Genomic DNA, 14,936 nt, shown 5'->3' on the forward strand with positions numbered 1-14,936 from the left:
CCATGGCACCAGGACACAGCTCCCAATTCATTCTGGCACTCAGGGAGATAATTTGGGAGGGAATTGCCACATCCAGGGGCCTCAGCAGTGACAAGGACCACGGTGACATCACACACACCCTCCAATGTTTATTCCAAGACACCAGTTACAGCTCCAGAGAGAGGCCACAAAATTCCATCCTGATCAGGCAAAAATGAGGCAAAACACCAGGAAAACTCTCCTTCCACACCACAACCCCCCATTGGGCACTTGGAAAACAGCTCCCACTGCCCCCAGTGACCCGAAAAACCACCAGCCACGGGTGTCCTCCCCTGGCCCAGGTACCGCTGAGACCCCCCAGGATCTGTCCTGGGTGGGAATGTCCTGGAAAACCACAGGATTGGGCTTGGATCCCCTGGATCCCAGCGAGGAGGGAGCTGCCATCTTCATATTCCCAGAGCCAGAGTCCCCACTGATTCAGCATTTCCCTCTCCTGGGTCTCTCTGGGGACCATTGGGTGTCCAGGGGTGAGGGACCCTCCAGAGAAATCCCTTCCCAAAACAGTCACTGAGGTAGGAACAACCCCGACTCCCTGCAGGCAGCAGGAGCTCTGGCTCAGAGGCTTAGGAATCGATTCCAAAAGCTTGGGAATCCCCTCCTGGAGGGTTCCAGGATGCAGTGAGTCCCGGAGCCAGGACACGACATGCAGGACGCAGCAGGAATGCGGCAGGAGATGTGGGGAGGGGGTTGCAGCCACACAGCTTCCCAATTCATCCCGCTGGGAAAACTGCTGGAGAACCACCAGCATCTGGCTCCAAACACCAAAACTCAGCACCCAGAGGGGCAGGTCGGGGGTTCCAACAAGGCAAAGCAGGCTGGCCTCCACGTGGGAAGCAGCCAGAGTGGGATGAAGAGCTTGGAAAGTCTCTCCTGGCACTGACATCACTTGAGATGAGGGGCTCCAGCAGGAATCCAGTGAGGACTGACATGCTCCCATGGCTCCTGGGGTGTCACAGCCCCTGTGCTGGGGCTCCCTAAACCCCCCCTTCCGGAGCCATTCCCAGCAAAGCCCCCTCAGGACTCAGCTCCCCCTCCATGGCACATCCACTCCCACTGGGATCCGCGCAGCAGCTCTGGAGCCCTCAGGTGAACAGTGGCTGCTCCCGCTGGGATTTCGTGGTCTCCACCACGAGGGTCTGTCCATCAGGCCAGTCTGGGATGGGTGGGAGTTGGGATGTGGCCGGCAAAGCCCAGGAGTAGGCCATCCCGGGTGTTTCCCAGGTCAGTAGAAATGTTTCCGGCTCTGCTCCTGCCACTTGTTGTAGACAATGATTCCGATGACGATGGCGAAGACGAGGGCCACCAGCGAGAAGAACACAATGAGGAACAGGGCCAGGCCACTCATGGGCTCCAGAGGTGCTTCCACTGGGAGAAGAGGGAGGGAAAACCCCATGAGACCTCAGAGAGCCCCAAAATTAGCAGAGATTTCCCTGCTCCAGACGTTTTCACCGTCCCACACCCCTAGGGGTTCAGCTCCCCAAAGCTTTTGGGCCCTGAGACCCTGGGGCAAACCAGGAACTCATGGTGGAATTTCAGGATGGGACATGACCCACCTCCCTCCCACCCCAGACTGGCAGATGGACCCTCACAGTGGGGACCCCGAAAATCAAAGTTCCTTTTTCCTCCCCAGCTCCAAGTGTCCCCAAATCCCTCCTTGTCCCACCTTCCCCACCGTGAAGCCAGAGGTTCTCACTCACTTCCAGGCAGTTTCAGGTTGTCCACAACAGGCAGGAACACCTCCCTGTCCCGCTTTTCCTCCTCCGGTGTTCGCTCCACTGTGAGCTGGTACAGCTTCAGTGAGATGATGTCATGGTTGTCTGGAAGGAGAGGGAAAACTGAGGTGTCCTGAGGGGTCACCCATTCCCAAAGCTCTGGCCAGGGGCCGGAATGCCATGGAAAACTCAGAAGGGAAAGTTCCTCAAAGCAGGGAAAGCTCCCCAAAGAAGGGAAAGGCCCTCAAATGCTTCCATAAGGCCCTGTAGCTCCCCAGATCTGCCATAGCCTTTAGGGAATCCTACCTGGACTCCCCTGGCAGTACCTGACAGGTCCCCGGTGACCGAGGACGTCCCAAAGTAGTACCCTCGGGGCAGGTGCACGCCCGGCACGTCGATGCAGTCCCTCCACTCGTGCTTCCCATCGATGTCGATCAAAACCTGTGGGACAAACACCTCCCTGAGCCCCATGGGGACCCCCCTGGGCAACCCCCCCAGGTGGGTGATGCCTTCAAATCTATATCCTATAAGTTTTGGGGTAACTTGTTGGTGCCTTCGAACAAGAATTCTACAAACACTGTTTTTACGTTCTTTGTTAAGAATTTCAACAGATGAGGGATTTTAATGAGGAGGAGAGTTCTCTGTCTGTAAAAATGTGCTGAGAAAGACACATAACACTTGATATAAGCAGTCGAAGCTATTTAGAAGCCTTGAAACCCTTCCAGAAGGCTGATACTGTGCCAAAGGAAACAAGGAAGTGGAAGATCAAGGGTCTTTGAGACCTCCGACTCAAATTCAGGAGGTGTGTCAGGGGTGGAGCAAAGATGGTACTATGAGAGGGATGGTTTTGGAAGTGGGTGTAACAGTATTAGGTAATGCTTTAAATTATTAATCAGGTAACTAAATAATAAATTATCTAACTAAATAAACTAAATAATAAATTAACTAATTAACTAAATTAACTAAATAATAAACAAAATAAATAACTAAATAAAAGCAAGAGGCTTTGGTAACTGCATGCATGCTTTGGAAGAAATTAGATTCTCGTAAAATTAATATATTAATATATCAATGTAATAATATATAAATATTACATATATTATATTTGGCATAATAAAAGGAAATGCTACCTTCTAAAACTCACAAATTGAGTTTTGGGGGGTTTATTTAAGTGCTGTTTTTAGGCATCATGGGCAGCACTCACCGTGAGCCTCCTCTTGACGTAGCGGATGACCAGGAAGGTGTCGTGGGGCAAGTTCCTCACCATGGCCGTGCAGCCCCCCAGCTCCGTGGGGCGTCCGTCCCGGTCGTGGTCGTAGGTCAGGGAGCCATTGTTCACCATGGCTGAGATGTAGGGGAACACCCGCTGCCAGGGGGACAGGGAGTGAGTTTGGGGTCTGACAAGGGAGTCTGGACCCCGGAGCATCTCCAAAGGCAAGAGTCACAGCAGCCCCCTGGACCTGAACTTGTTCAACCCCAAGGATCTGCTCCACAAAACATCAGGACTACGCTGCTCCATCCCTGACCCCAAACTCCACCTCAACCATCTGCCTCAACATGATTCCACTCCACCCCTGACCCCAAATTCCTTCATCACTCCCCAAGAATCTGCCTCAACAATCATCAGCATGGTCCTGCTCCTCCCCTGACCCTGAACTCCACCCCAATCAAATTCCTTCATCCCAAATAACCTTCTCCACACAACACCATCACAACCCTGCTCCATCCCTAACCCCAAACTCCATCCCAAATAATCTGCTCAACAAGACACCAACATGACCCTGCTCCATCCCTAGCCCCAAACTCCTTCACTCCCAAAAAATCTGCTCCACAAGACACCACCATGACCCCACTCCATCCCCAAGGCTCAGCCTCAGCTCCCAGAGATCCTGGATGGAGCACACATTCCATGCAGTCCCTCCCGGCTCCCACAGGGATTCCTGGAGCCCTTGGGAGGGAATTCCTTGCCCTGGAACCCTGAGGAGCAGGAGCCAGTACCTGGTTTCCTGGGCTGTACCTCCTCTTCTGAGCCTGCCCTCCGGAATGAGCGCAAAGCAAGAGAGAGCACAGAGCAACACGGTCACAGGGCAGAGTCCAGGAGGGCCCTGCATCCCGGGAAACCTCCTCCTGGAGCACCTCCTGCCTTCCCAGGACTGGGAGCATGGGGGGGGGGGGTGTCAGTACCAAATCCCGGGATATACGGCATGGAAGCAGCGCCAGGAGGCAAGATGGAGTCACAAGACCACGGATGGAGTCGCTCCTTGAACCCCCACAGCCCCACAGGGAATCCCAACCAAGCTTCCCTCGGGAATAAAATCCTTTTTTTTTTGTCCTTGCAAAAGTGGGAATGAGCAGCTCGGAACCCACAGAAACAGTTTTTCTTGGTGCTTGACCCCCTTCCGGCTCCTGCTCTGTGTCACCCACATTCCACTAGTTATTCCCTCTAATTAAGACGTGTTGTGTGCCACTTTATCCCATAAAAGCAGAGCTGCCACTCTACAAATCCAAAGATACATCCAACACTTCGCTAATCCAGCAGCTTGGAAAGGCTTTTCCCAGCACAAAGTCCATCCCTGCCTCGGAGCCAGTGGGTTTGGGGATTGTGATAAAAGCTGAGAGTTACTCAAGGTCATAAAATATCAGTATTGGGTTAGAGTATCACCTGGTTTTTAGGAGGAATTGGAAATGAGAGAAGACCCAACTTTGGGTTTGGAGGGATGGAAGTTTCCAGCTACAGGTTGCCCAGAGAAGCTGTGGATGCTCCTGGATTCCTGGAAGTGTCCAAGGCCAGGTTGGACAGGGCTTGGAGCAACCTGGGCTAAAGGAAGGTGTCCCTGCTCATGGCAAGGGTGGCACTAGATGGGCTTTAAGGTCCCTTCCAACCCAAACCATTCCAGGATTCCATGATTCTATAACAGGGTGGGAATAGTCCAGGTTTATCCACCTCTGCACTTATTTTTCCACGGGAATGACACCACTAAACCCCAAACAACATCAGGAACACGAGGCCCTTTAGACCTTTCGAAGAGGCGCCTGAGAATAGGGAAAGGCTCCTCAGCCCTTACTCAAGGTTTACTCAGCCCCTACTCTTGGTACAGCCCCCAACAGCAGAATTCCCAGCTCCATCAACTCAGCTCTTCCTGCCCTAAAATCCCTTCTTCTGGGAAAAAGCTTCCCACAAAACCACCCCCAGCTTCTCCCATGTTCCCTCACCAGGAACTAAATCCAACCCTGTAGAAAAGCAGAGGAAGGAGGAAGAGCAGGAGCTGAGTTGAATTTATGATTCCAAAGAAAAGCTGTGTCCATAACCTTGGTGTAACCCATCCCATTCCTCCCTCTCTGCTCACCTCCTGCTGTTTCTCCTCGTTTGGATAAGTGTCCACAAACACTCCCAGGCCGAGGAAGTTATCCTTGCTTCCAAACACAGGTCCTAGGAGGAAGGAGAGACCTTGGGATGAGGCTGGAAATGCCAGGCAGGGTTTGTTCCTTATCGTCATGGAATGGGTTTGGCTTGGACAAGACCCTAAGAACCATCCAGTCCCACCCCTGCCACAGTCAGGGATCTTTTCCATGAATCCAGATTGCTCCAAGGCCCATCCAAGGTGTGCTCTGACCCCTTCCCATGGGATTTTACCCGGCTGCATCCTGTCCTTGGTGTACCAGATGGCAAAGCCATCCCCGTTCAGGTTCTTCTTGCCTTGTCCATGGATTTTGAAGTGCACCTGCATCTCCCAATCCCGCAGGTAACAGGGCTGGAAAAGAGGGGAAAAATGGGAATTTAGTGGGTCTCTCCTGCCAACAGTGAGGGGACAACAGGAACTGTCCATGCCATTCCCTGCCCATCTCAACACTCCACATGCCCTCATTCCCCCTTTCTCTCACCAAAATCCATCATTCCTTGTTCCTTCACCAATATCCATCATTCCGTCATTTCGATGCCTGCTGTGTCCCAGCCCTCTCATCCAGCCCTCCCCACTCCATCCCCGAGTCCCCCTAGTCCCGACCCTCTCCTGTCCCAATCTCAGTCCTCTCCTCTGATCCCATAACGTGTCACCCCCAATCCCGGCCCCCTCCTGTCTCGATCCCGACCCTCTCCCCCAGCCCTCAACACTCCATCCCTGAGTCCCCCCGGTCCCGACCCTCTCCCCTACCTCCCTCCCCCCCCATCCCGGTGCCCCCGCGGCGCCCCTCGCTCACCACGCGGTTCCACACGGCTCCTTGCTTGCTCTGCACGTCAGGGGTGAGGCGGATGAACTGGGTCATGACCATGGCGTTGCCCAGCAGGTCCCACAGCCCCGAGCTGGCCGAGCCCACACCTGCGGGCCCACACGCATCGTCGGTACCGGAGCACCGGCACCGTGCACCGCTCACCACCCGCCCGCCCTCTCACCCTGGTAGGGCTTGGACAGCGAGTGCTCGCGCTTGAGGTGCTCCTCGGTCTGCTCGGCCCGGACCCGGCCGAACCCCAAGGCCAGCAGGGCCAGCAAGGCCATCCCGGCCCGCCACCGTTCCACCGCCGCCATCTTCCCTCCGCCGCCCCTCCCCGCGCGCCGATTGGCTGCCCCGAGCCAATGTGCCCGCCCACTGGGGCGTTCAGCGAGGATGGTTGGTGAAGAGGGCTGTCTGTCAGTTGGGAGGGCGGGAGGCGCGCGGGCAGTGGGGGGTAATGTAGTTCTGGGCGCCTGAGAGCGGAAGGTAATGTGGGACCTGCAGCCCCGGGTCCTAGTGCCCCCCCCCCCCTCCGGTTCTAATGCTCCCCTCGCCCCAGAACCTTGTGCCACTCCCCTCCAGGTCCCTGTGCCCCCACCCTAGAGGCCCTAGTGCCTTCCCATGTGCTATTCTCCCACCAGCTCCTTGTGACCCCCTCCAGGCTCTAGTGCCACCCCATCCCGAGTCCTAATGCCCCCCACCCCTCCAGGTCCTAGTGCCCACTGTAGCTTCTAGTGCCACCCTTCTCCCGCCTTCGGGGGCGTGGTTTGAGCGAATAACGTCATTCCAGGGGGGTGACCCAGCACGTGCCGTGTGGGGGGCGTGGTCAGTCGTGTGGCTCCCCGAGCAGGGGCGTGGCGTTCTGGCCGACGTCATCGGGGGCGTGACCGAGAGTTACTCCACGAGAGGGTGTGGTCTTGTGTGGGACGTCTCAACCGAGCCGTGTCCCTCTAGCGATTCCCCGAGGGGGCGTGTTTCTATTCGTGACGTCACAGCGGGGGCTTATCCCCGCATCTTTCCTCCCTCAGGGTACGTGACCGGAGTCGCTGCTGCCCGGGGAGAGTGTCGCGCCGCGTGACGTCACCATTGGGGGCGTGTCCCGATAATTGACCCGCAGGGGCGTGTCCATGTGCAGGCGTCACGAACGGGGCGTGTCCCGATAATTGACCCGCAGGGGCGTGTCCATGTGCAGGCGTCACGAACGGGGCGTGTCGCTGTGTGATCTCCTATGGAGGCGTGTCCTTTTGCATTACGCCACAAAATGGGCGTGGTCTTCCTATTTGCTCCCCATGGGGCGTGTCGATAGTCCCGCCCCCTATGATGTCATCGCGCCGTGTCCGCCCCCTACTCGCGCCGGTCCCGCCAGTGTCCAACATGGCGGGCGGCAGCGGCTGCGGGAGCCCTGCCGGGGGCGGCCCCGGGAGCTCCGGTCCCTCCGCGGGGGCTCCGCTGCCCACGGGGTTCCTCCTGCCGCCGGTCCTCCTTCTCCTCCTCCTGCCGCAGCCCGCCCTCGCCACGCCCGCCCTCGACACCGTAGTGCTGGGGCTGCGGCTGGAAGGCAGCACGAAACCTCCCGAGCCCGTGGCCGGGGTGGCTCCGGGGCCCATCCGGCTCACGGAGGGCAGCGAGGCCCTGCTCCGGCTCTACGGGCTGGGGTTGGGCCCGGGAGCCGCGGAGCGTGTGGCCTTCGCCGAGCTGAGGCCGGATGCCATCCCGGCCGTGAACGAGACGTGCGGGGAGCGCTCGCAGGACCTGCTGGTGCGGCCCGGCCCCACCGAGCCCCGCGACACCTCGGCGCTGCTGTGGCTGCGGGTGCTGCCCCTGCGCAAGCACGAGAAAGCCAAGGCCTACGTGCTGTGCTCGCAGCGCCGGCCTGACCAGCCCTGGCTGCCGCACCAGGGACCCGATGGGCAGGTGGTGGTCCTGGAAGAGAAGAAGTCCCTGCTGCCGCTGTGGCTGCAGGTGATTCTCATCGCCGCGTTGCTGGGGCTGTCCGGGATGTTCAGCGGGCTGAACCTGGGGCTGATGGCACTCGACCCCATCGAGCTCCGCATCCTGCAGAACTGCGGCTCGGAGAAGGAGCGACGCTATGCCCGCAGGATCAGCCCCATACGGAAGAAAGGAAACTACCTGCTCTGTTCGCTGCTGTTGGGCAACGTGTTGGTCAACACGACCCTCACCATCCTTCTGGATGACCTGACTGGCTCCGGCGTAGGCGCCGTGGTGGCCTCAACCGTGGGGATCGTGATCCTCGGGGAGATTGTTCCCCAGGCGTTGTGCTCCCGGCACGGGCTGGCTGTGGGTGCCAAGACCATTCTGGTGACCAAGTTTTTCATGCTGCTCACGCTGCCCCTGTCCTACCCCATCAGCAGACTGCTGGACTGCATCCTGGGCCAAGAGATCAGCACCGTTTACAACCGGGAGAGGTTCCTGGAGATGCTGAAGGTGACGGAGTCTTTCAATGATCTGGTCAAGGAGGAACTGAACATGATCCAGGGTGCGCTGGAGCTGCGCACCAAGACCGTAGAGGACGTGATGACCCCGTTGCCCAACTGCTTTATGATCAGCAGCGATGCCGTCCTGGACTTCAACACTATGTCTGAGATTATGCAGAGCGGGTACACCCGGATCCCCGTCTACGAGGGCGACAGGGCGAACATCATGGACATCCTCTACGTGCAGGACCTGGCCTTCGTGGACCCCGATGACTGCACTGCCCTCAAGACCATCACCAAGTTTTACAACCACCCTGTGCACGTTGTGTTCCATGACACCAAGCTCGATGCCATGCTGGAGGAGTTCAAAAAAGGTAGAGGGGTCGCTGGTTCCTGCCAGCTGGAGGCAGAATTCCAGGGAGTTTTGCCCTCCCTGGGGTTCCTCATGGTTTGAGTGGTTGTGATCCTGAGGGATTGAGGCCACCTAGGGATGGACAGGGGGTCACCAAACCCGGTGTTGCCTCCAGGAATGCTTTGGGAGTGTTTCCTTGTTTTTGATTATCAGCCCTGGAGGCTTTTGGATAACGGCTGGGGAATCACTCTGGTCCCTGATTTTGGGCTTGGCTCCCTCTTCCAGGCTCTTCCTGACACTTGGGAATGGTGAGGGTTGCTCTGTCCTGGCTCCTATCCCTGCTCTTCCTCCCACTCGTGGCATCAGGGCACCAAAAAGTGGGATTGGGAGGATGAGTGGGATGTGAGCTTGCTGTGGGATGAACCCACCAGGCACAGCAAAGCTCCCAGGAAGGATTTGCCCTCCCCAGGCCTTTCCAGCCCAGGCAGGGACCTCCTTCCCTGCCCAGCTCCTGCATGGGGCCAGGATGGAGGGAAGATCCCAGCTCTGGAGCAGCGGTGCTGGGTGATCCTGCACCATCCCAGGCCATCCATGATCCCACACACTCTCCAGCTCCTGTTACACTTTCCAGAGCACCAGGAGCAGATCCAGGAGATTCGCAGGACATTCCCGGGAGATCATGCACGGATTTGGGGATCCTAATCCCTCCTGGAGCCTGGGTGAGGCTTTGGGAGCTGGCACATCCAAGCCTGGCTCTCCAGGGCTGTCCCACCCCAGTCCAGCTCCAAAAAGCAGGACATGGGAGCAGAGTTGCTGCCGGATCTGGAGTTATCCCCGCTCCTGGCAGCAGCTTTCCCTCGTTGGATCCTGATTAAGGGATTTAACCACGTTCCTTCCGGGCTCAAAGCCGCCCATAACACCCAGGGCTCTTATTTTTCCACTACCGGGTCAGGAGAAGGGAATTTGTGGGGCTGGTTTGGAGCTGAGCCCCACACATTCCTCATGGATGCAGCTCCATGGTGAGGATCTGCCTCATCCCCCTGGATCAGGCACGAGAGGTGCATCCAGAGGGAATAATTAACTAGTTGTGCTAATTGTGGGGCTTGGCAGCCAAAACTCTCCTGTTGTCACAGTCACTGGCCTTGGGGTGATAGTTTCCACATCCATGTCTGGCCTCTTCCCAACTTTCTCCTCTTGGTGTGAGGCTTTTAAGTGGGGAACTTGCCTATGGAGACAGGCTGGGTGAGCTGGGAATGTCCAGCCTGGAGAAGAGAAGGCTCCAGGGGGACCTTAGAGCCCCTTCCGGAGTCTAAAGGGGCTCCAAGACCTGGAGAGGGACTTTGAGTAAGGGATGGAGGGACAGGACAAAGGAGGAATTTAGGTGGGATATTGGGAAGGAATTCTTCCCTGTGAGGGTGGGGAGGGGCTGGGATGAAATTCCCAGAGAAGCTGTGGCTGCCCCATCCCTGGAAGTGTCCAAGACCAGGTTGGACAGGGCTTGGAGCAACCTGGGATAGTGGAAGGTGTCCCTGCCCATGGCACTGGATGGCCTTTGAGTTCCCTCCCAACCATTCCAGGATTCCAAGAACACCCCATGGGGAGCTCCCTGTTCCTGTGGGGAGCCCCAAAGGGGGTCCCAGTATCCATCACTCCCTGGTGATGCCCATCCAGGTGCCCTTTGCCTGTGGGTTTGGGCTCCCCGGGCTGTGTTTGCTGTGCCGGGGCCGCTCCCTGTCCTGCTTATCCCACAGGGAGCAGCTCCTGACTCACCTGGGCCGGCCCCAGTCCCGTCACCTGTCCCCAGCACGCCCCACCCAGGTGTCAAACAGGGCCATAAAGGGGGTTTAATGACCCAAACAACAATTTTTGGGCATTCCCACCCCTTCAGGCACCACCTTTTTCCAGCTTTGGAAGGAGCGTGGCCAGAGGGGGAGAAAAAGGAGATCTGTGTGGTGCCCATCCCTAAAATTCCCCTTTCCCTGAGTGATGAGGGGCCTGTAGCTCTAAAATTAAGTAGTGGAGAGAGTCAGGAAGGGCAGGTTTGGAATAATGCCAGAGCAGGACACAAGTGGGACACCCCGTGTAGGCCTTGAGAAGGTAAAAGTGCCTTTATTTTGGGATGCACTGAGGTCAGGGAGGGAATGTTGCCCTCTCCAAGCCCCAGTTTCCCCAGGATAAGGATACCAGTTTTCCATGTGGAAGTGGAAACATCCTAGGAATTTTTTCTGCTGGTTTTGCGGGATTTTGGGACAAAGCAGGAGAAACTCCATTTCATGGAGCAGCTGGGGCAGGATGATGCACTTTCAGTGGTTGGGATTTAGCTGGAATCCTGCTGGAATGGGATGAGGGGAGCCCTAAATCCAGGACTGGAAGGTTTTCCTGCCTGGAAGGACATTACTGCTGCTGGCCAGGGCCCTTGGCTCTGTTCCCTGGGGTGTTTTAGCTCTGGGATCGGGTGGACACCAGGTGTCCAGAGCGTTTCCTCTGGGATAGGATCAGCTTGGAAGAGCTGCCAAAGAATTTGGGAAAGGAATTCTGGGTGAAACACAATTCCTGGTGGCCGTGGTGGTGGTGACATGGTTGCTCTTGTCTCATCCCATCCCCTGGGATGCCCTTGGCCAATCCCACATCCCAAGGCAGCTCCCAGGTACTTCAGCTTGGAGGGTGCCTCAGTCCCAGCCTTAATCACCACCCTGGGCTTAATTAGTGTCATTACCCTGGGAGCCAAGCCCGGCCCAAGGGCTTGTTTAGATTTGAACTGGTTTAGGTTTTAATTGGTTTATTGTTAGATTTGAACTGGTTTATTGCTCTGGGGAGGGAAGGGCCGGGCCCAGGGACATCCCAGGGTGTTGAGGTGTCTCCCATTCCAACATCTCTGTCTATCCATAGGGAAATCCCACCTGGCCATTGTGCAGAAGGTGAACAACGAGGGGGAGGGGGATCCCTTCTACGAGGTGCTGGGGCTGGTGACCCTGGAGGATGTGATCGAGGAGATCATCAAGTCCGAGATCCTGGATGAGTCTGACACCTACAGTAGGTATTGGGGCTCCCCCCGTTCCCATCATCCTGTCCTTCCATGGGGAGATCCTGACCCCCTCTGTGGGGAGATCCTGTCCCCCCATGGGCTGCTCCTGTTCCCCCATGGGCTGTTCCCACCCACTCTGGACCGATCCTCCCTCCACCCCGTGCCAGGGGTCCTGCCATCCCCCCCAGAGCTGACTCCTGCCCCCCACAGTCGACAACCGCAGCCGGAAGCGCGTGACCAACCAGAAGAACAGGAGGGACTTCTCGGCCTTCAAGGACCCCGTCAGCGAGCAAAAGGTCAAGGTATCCCCTCAGCTCCTCTTGGCTGCCCACAGGTTCCTCCTGACTGGTGAGTTCTGGGAAGGGGGAGCTCCCTGTGGCTCAGGGAAACCCAGGATGGGCTCGGTGTGTCCCTGTGTCCCCCATGCCAGCTCTGGCCCTGGAGACTCCAAGGAGTTGCTCCAACCATCTCATGGAGAAATGATGGGTCTTGTCCTGCTTTCCTTTGCTCTGTTTCCCCTTCCCCCCCCCAAATGGGAAGGGATGAGGTTTGGGAATGCCAGACCTGCCTCTGACAGGGCCCTGTCCCCCTGGGATGATCTGGGTGAGGACCTCTGGGATGATCCTGTTCCCAAGGCTGGGGATGGCTTTGCTGGGGACCTCCAGGATGATCCTATTCCCAAAGCTGGGGACCTCCGGGGGGTGCAACTCCAGGATGATCCTGTTCCCAAGGGAATGCCCTTGCTGGGGACCTGGAGCTGGATCCGTGAGTTCTCCCAGAGGGAGCTGTTGCTGGAGCCCATTCCATCCCAGGCACCATCCCAAGGGATGGGGAGGTTGCACCTGCCCCTGGAAGGACAAAAACCATGTGTGACCCCTTTTCCCTCTCCCAGAGGTGCCACTTTTCAGCCCTACCCTCATGTCAGAGAAGATCCTGCTGCGGCTCCTTGGATATTCTGACGTCATCCAGGAGCTTAAGTTCAATGAGGAGGACAAGAAATCCCCCCAGCACTACCTCTACTGCAAGAACAAGCCTGCTGACTACTTCATCCTCATCCTGCAGGTTTGGAGGGTTCCTGGGGGCCTCCATTCCACTGGGAATGCTGTGGGGAGGGGAGGGGTCTCATTCCTTAAGGATGTGGATTATGGAATGTCTCCGCCTGGCAGGGCAAGGTGGAGGTGGAGGCTGGCAAGGAGTGCATGAAGTTTGAGGCGGGACCGTTTACCTACTACGGGGTGATGGCCCTCAGCCCCCCTCCTGGATCTGGTGAGAAGCCCCTGATCCCTCGGGATGCTCCCTGGGATAGGGCTGCAGGTGGGAGATGCCGGAGGCTCTGAGCCCTGTTGGTGCCCCTTGGGTTGGGCAGTGTGTCCTCAGGGACACCTGGGCTGAATCCCATTGCCCTAGCTTTGGGGTCCTTGAGCAGCCACACGGGGAGCCTCATGGATGAGATGGCTCCTGCACTGCCTTGGGATGTCCTAGGATGGGTGTCCTGACCCCTTGGGTCTCCTACACCCCCTTGGGATGCCCTGGGACAGCTGTGGGATGCCCTGGGATGTGTGTCCTGGCCCCTTGTGACTGGGCTGAGCTCCCAGCCCGCTCCCCAGCACTCCATAGTCCCCTCCCAGTTCCGGGGGCTCTGGGGTCTCACCCCACCCCTCTGATCCCCCAGAATTCCGGTCCCCATCCCGTGGAAGCGGCCTGGCCCGCTCGGCCTCCCTGAGCAACCACGAGCGCTCCGAGTCCATCTCGTCGGCCGTGAGCAGCAGCACCAACCAGCTCAGCGGGACTGGGAACCAGTACGTGGCTGATTTCAGCCTCCGGGCACTGACCGACCTCCAGTTCGTCAAGGTGGGCACAGAACGGTGGGGATGGGGACAGGATCAGCAGGAATGGGGACAGGGGAACACTGGGGACAGGGAAACACCAGGAACAGGAAACAGTGGGAATGGGGACAGGGAAATACTGGGAAGGAGGACAGGGAAACACCAGGATGGGGACAAGGAAACACCAGGGACAGGGAAACACTGAGAAGGGGAACAGGGAAACACCAGGAATCCCTCCGTCATCCCTGTTTTTTCCCTGGCCCAGATCACACGCCAGGAGTACCTGAACGGCCTCACAGCCTCCCGCATGGACAGTTGTCCCCAGTCCCCTGACAGCAACAACTCCCCCAGACCGGGCCCCGACAATCCAGAGAGACCAGAGCCTTCGGCCCCCGCAGATGAGACCACGAGCCTCCTGAACGACAGGAACTGCCAGGGCCGCCGGAGCAACCACAGTTCCACGGAGAACAACAACGTCTGACCCCGGCCAGCGCCGGCGCGCTCCGGAGGGCCCGGGGCGTGCCCGGTGCAGGGACCCCCATCCCGGCAGGAATTGGCTGCCACTGGAATATGAGCCAGGAGAAGTGACAACAGCACAGTGAAGAATGGAGGAGCTGGAATTTGCTGCTGTTTCCAGGCTGGCTCGTTTTTTTGGGATTGATTGGAGCAGCGGCGGAGGCGGCACCAAAGGCACCGCCAGCACCGCCCACACAGCTCAGGGACATTGGGGTCTTGTTTGCCACAGTAGGACCCTGGGGATGGATGTTCCTGCCCTTTGGGATCCTCGGAATGGACATCCTGGCCCTTCAAGACCCTTGGGATGGATGGGCTGGTCCTTTGGGATCCTTGGGATGTCCTGGCCCTTTCAGATCCACAGGATGGGTGTCCTGACCCTTTGGGACCCCCAGGATGGACATCCCACCCCCTCAGGGCTCTTGTGCTATTGGGACCCATGGGATGGATGTTCCCTTTCCTACACCAGCCTGGGATGGGGGTCCTGGGCCCTCGGCTCTCCTACACCACGTTGGGACCCTGGGATGGGCATCCCGGCTCTTTGGGATCCCCTGGGATGGGAATCCCGGCCCCTCAGGGCTCCTACACCAGCCTGGGATGGGGGTTCCAATCCTACACCATTTTGGGGGGGTCCCAGGATGGAAATCTCAGCCCCTTGGGGTCTCCTACACCACTGTGGTACTCCCAGGATGGGCATCCCAGATCCCTGAGGACTTCTACACCCTCCTGGGATGGGGGTCCTGAGCCCTTGGGATTCCTACACCACATTGGGACCCCCAAGATGGAGGTCCCAGCCCCTCAGGCCCCCCCAGGATGGGGGTCCCT

The 14,936-nt window shown here is 57.9% G+C and overlaps 2 protein-coding genes across 3 annotated transcripts; one reads left to right on the plus strand and one right to left on the minus strand.

The window, feature by feature from the left end:
• Window positions 1-105: 105 nt before the first annotated feature.
• Window positions 106-6,284, minus strand: LMAN2L (lectin, mannose binding 2 like). Of its 2 annotated transcripts, XM_027746735.2 has the most exons (9): window positions 6,142-6,278; window positions 5,949-6,067; window positions 5,386-5,503; window positions 5,099-5,181; window positions 3,750-3,782; window positions 2,956-3,117; window positions 2,078-2,192; window positions 1,737-1,856; window positions 106-1,404 (listed from the first exon to the last, which is right to left on the minus strand). In XM_027746735.2, exons 1-9 carry the CDS (start codon window positions 6,272-6,274, stop codon window positions 1,262-1,264), a joined length of 1,026 nt encoding a protein of 341 aa, XP_027602536.1. In that variant the 5' UTR covers window positions 6,275-6,278; the 3' UTR covers window positions 106-1,261. The 2 variants fall into 2 exon arrangements, with proteins under 2 accessions (XP_027602536.1, XP_027602537.1); XM_027746736.2 differs by lacking the exon at window positions 3,750-3,782 and having other exon boundaries at window positions 6,142-6,284.
• Window positions 6,285-7,326: 1,042 nt separating this feature from the next.
• CNNM4 (cyclin and CBS domain divalent metal cation transport mediator 4) lies at window positions 7,327-14,223 on the plus strand. The gene is made up of 7 exons (XM_027746725.2): window positions 7,327-8,769; window positions 11,637-11,780; window positions 11,983-12,120; window positions 12,665-12,834; window positions 12,939-13,038; window positions 13,445-13,623; window positions 13,864-14,223. The coding sequence occupies exons 1-7, from the start codon at window positions 7,335-7,337 to the stop codon at window positions 14,077-14,079; spliced, it is 2,382 nt and encodes a 793-aa protein (XP_027602526.2). The 5' UTR covers window positions 7,327-7,334; the 3' UTR covers window positions 14,080-14,223.
• Window positions 14,224-14,936: the final 713 nt, after the last annotated feature.

Source organism: Pipra filicauda, unplaced genomic scaffold (genome assembly GCF_003945595.2).
Source record: "Pipra filicauda isolate LSUMZ 115617 unplaced genomic scaffold, ASM394559v2 scaffold462_size518177_pilon, whole genome shotgun sequence".
Classification (NCBI taxonomy): domain Eukaryota; kingdom Metazoa; phylum Chordata; class Aves; order Passeriformes; family Pipridae; genus Pipra; species Pipra filicauda.

Bases quoted from the DNA above. Each gene is read 5' to 3' on its own strand.
- LMAN2L (XM_027746735.2), bottom strand. From the start codon at position 6,274: ATGGCGGCGGTGGAACGGTGGCGGGCCGGGATGGCCTTGCTGGCCCTG. The intron at 6,068-6,141 runs GTGAGAGGGCGG...GTGGGCCCGCAG, and splicing joins GCTGTCCAAGCCCTACCAGG to GTGTGGGCTCGGCCAGCTCG. The intron at 1,857-2,077 runs GTACTGCCAGGG...CTCTCCTTCCAG, and splicing joins GGTCACCGGGGACCTGTCAG to ACAACCATGACATCATCTCA.
- CNNM4 (XM_027746725.2), top strand. From the start codon at position 7,335: ATGGCGGGCGGCAGCGGCTGCGGGAGCCCTGCCGGGGGCGGCCCCGGG. The intron at 12,835-12,938 runs GTTTGGAGGGTT...TCCGCCTGGCAG, and splicing joins ACTTCATCCTCATCCTGCAG to GGCAAGGTGGAGGTGGAGGC. The intron at 13,039-13,444 runs GTGAGAAGCCCC...CTGATCCCCCAG, and splicing joins CAGCCCCCCTCCTGGATCTG to AATTCCGGTCCCCATCCCGT.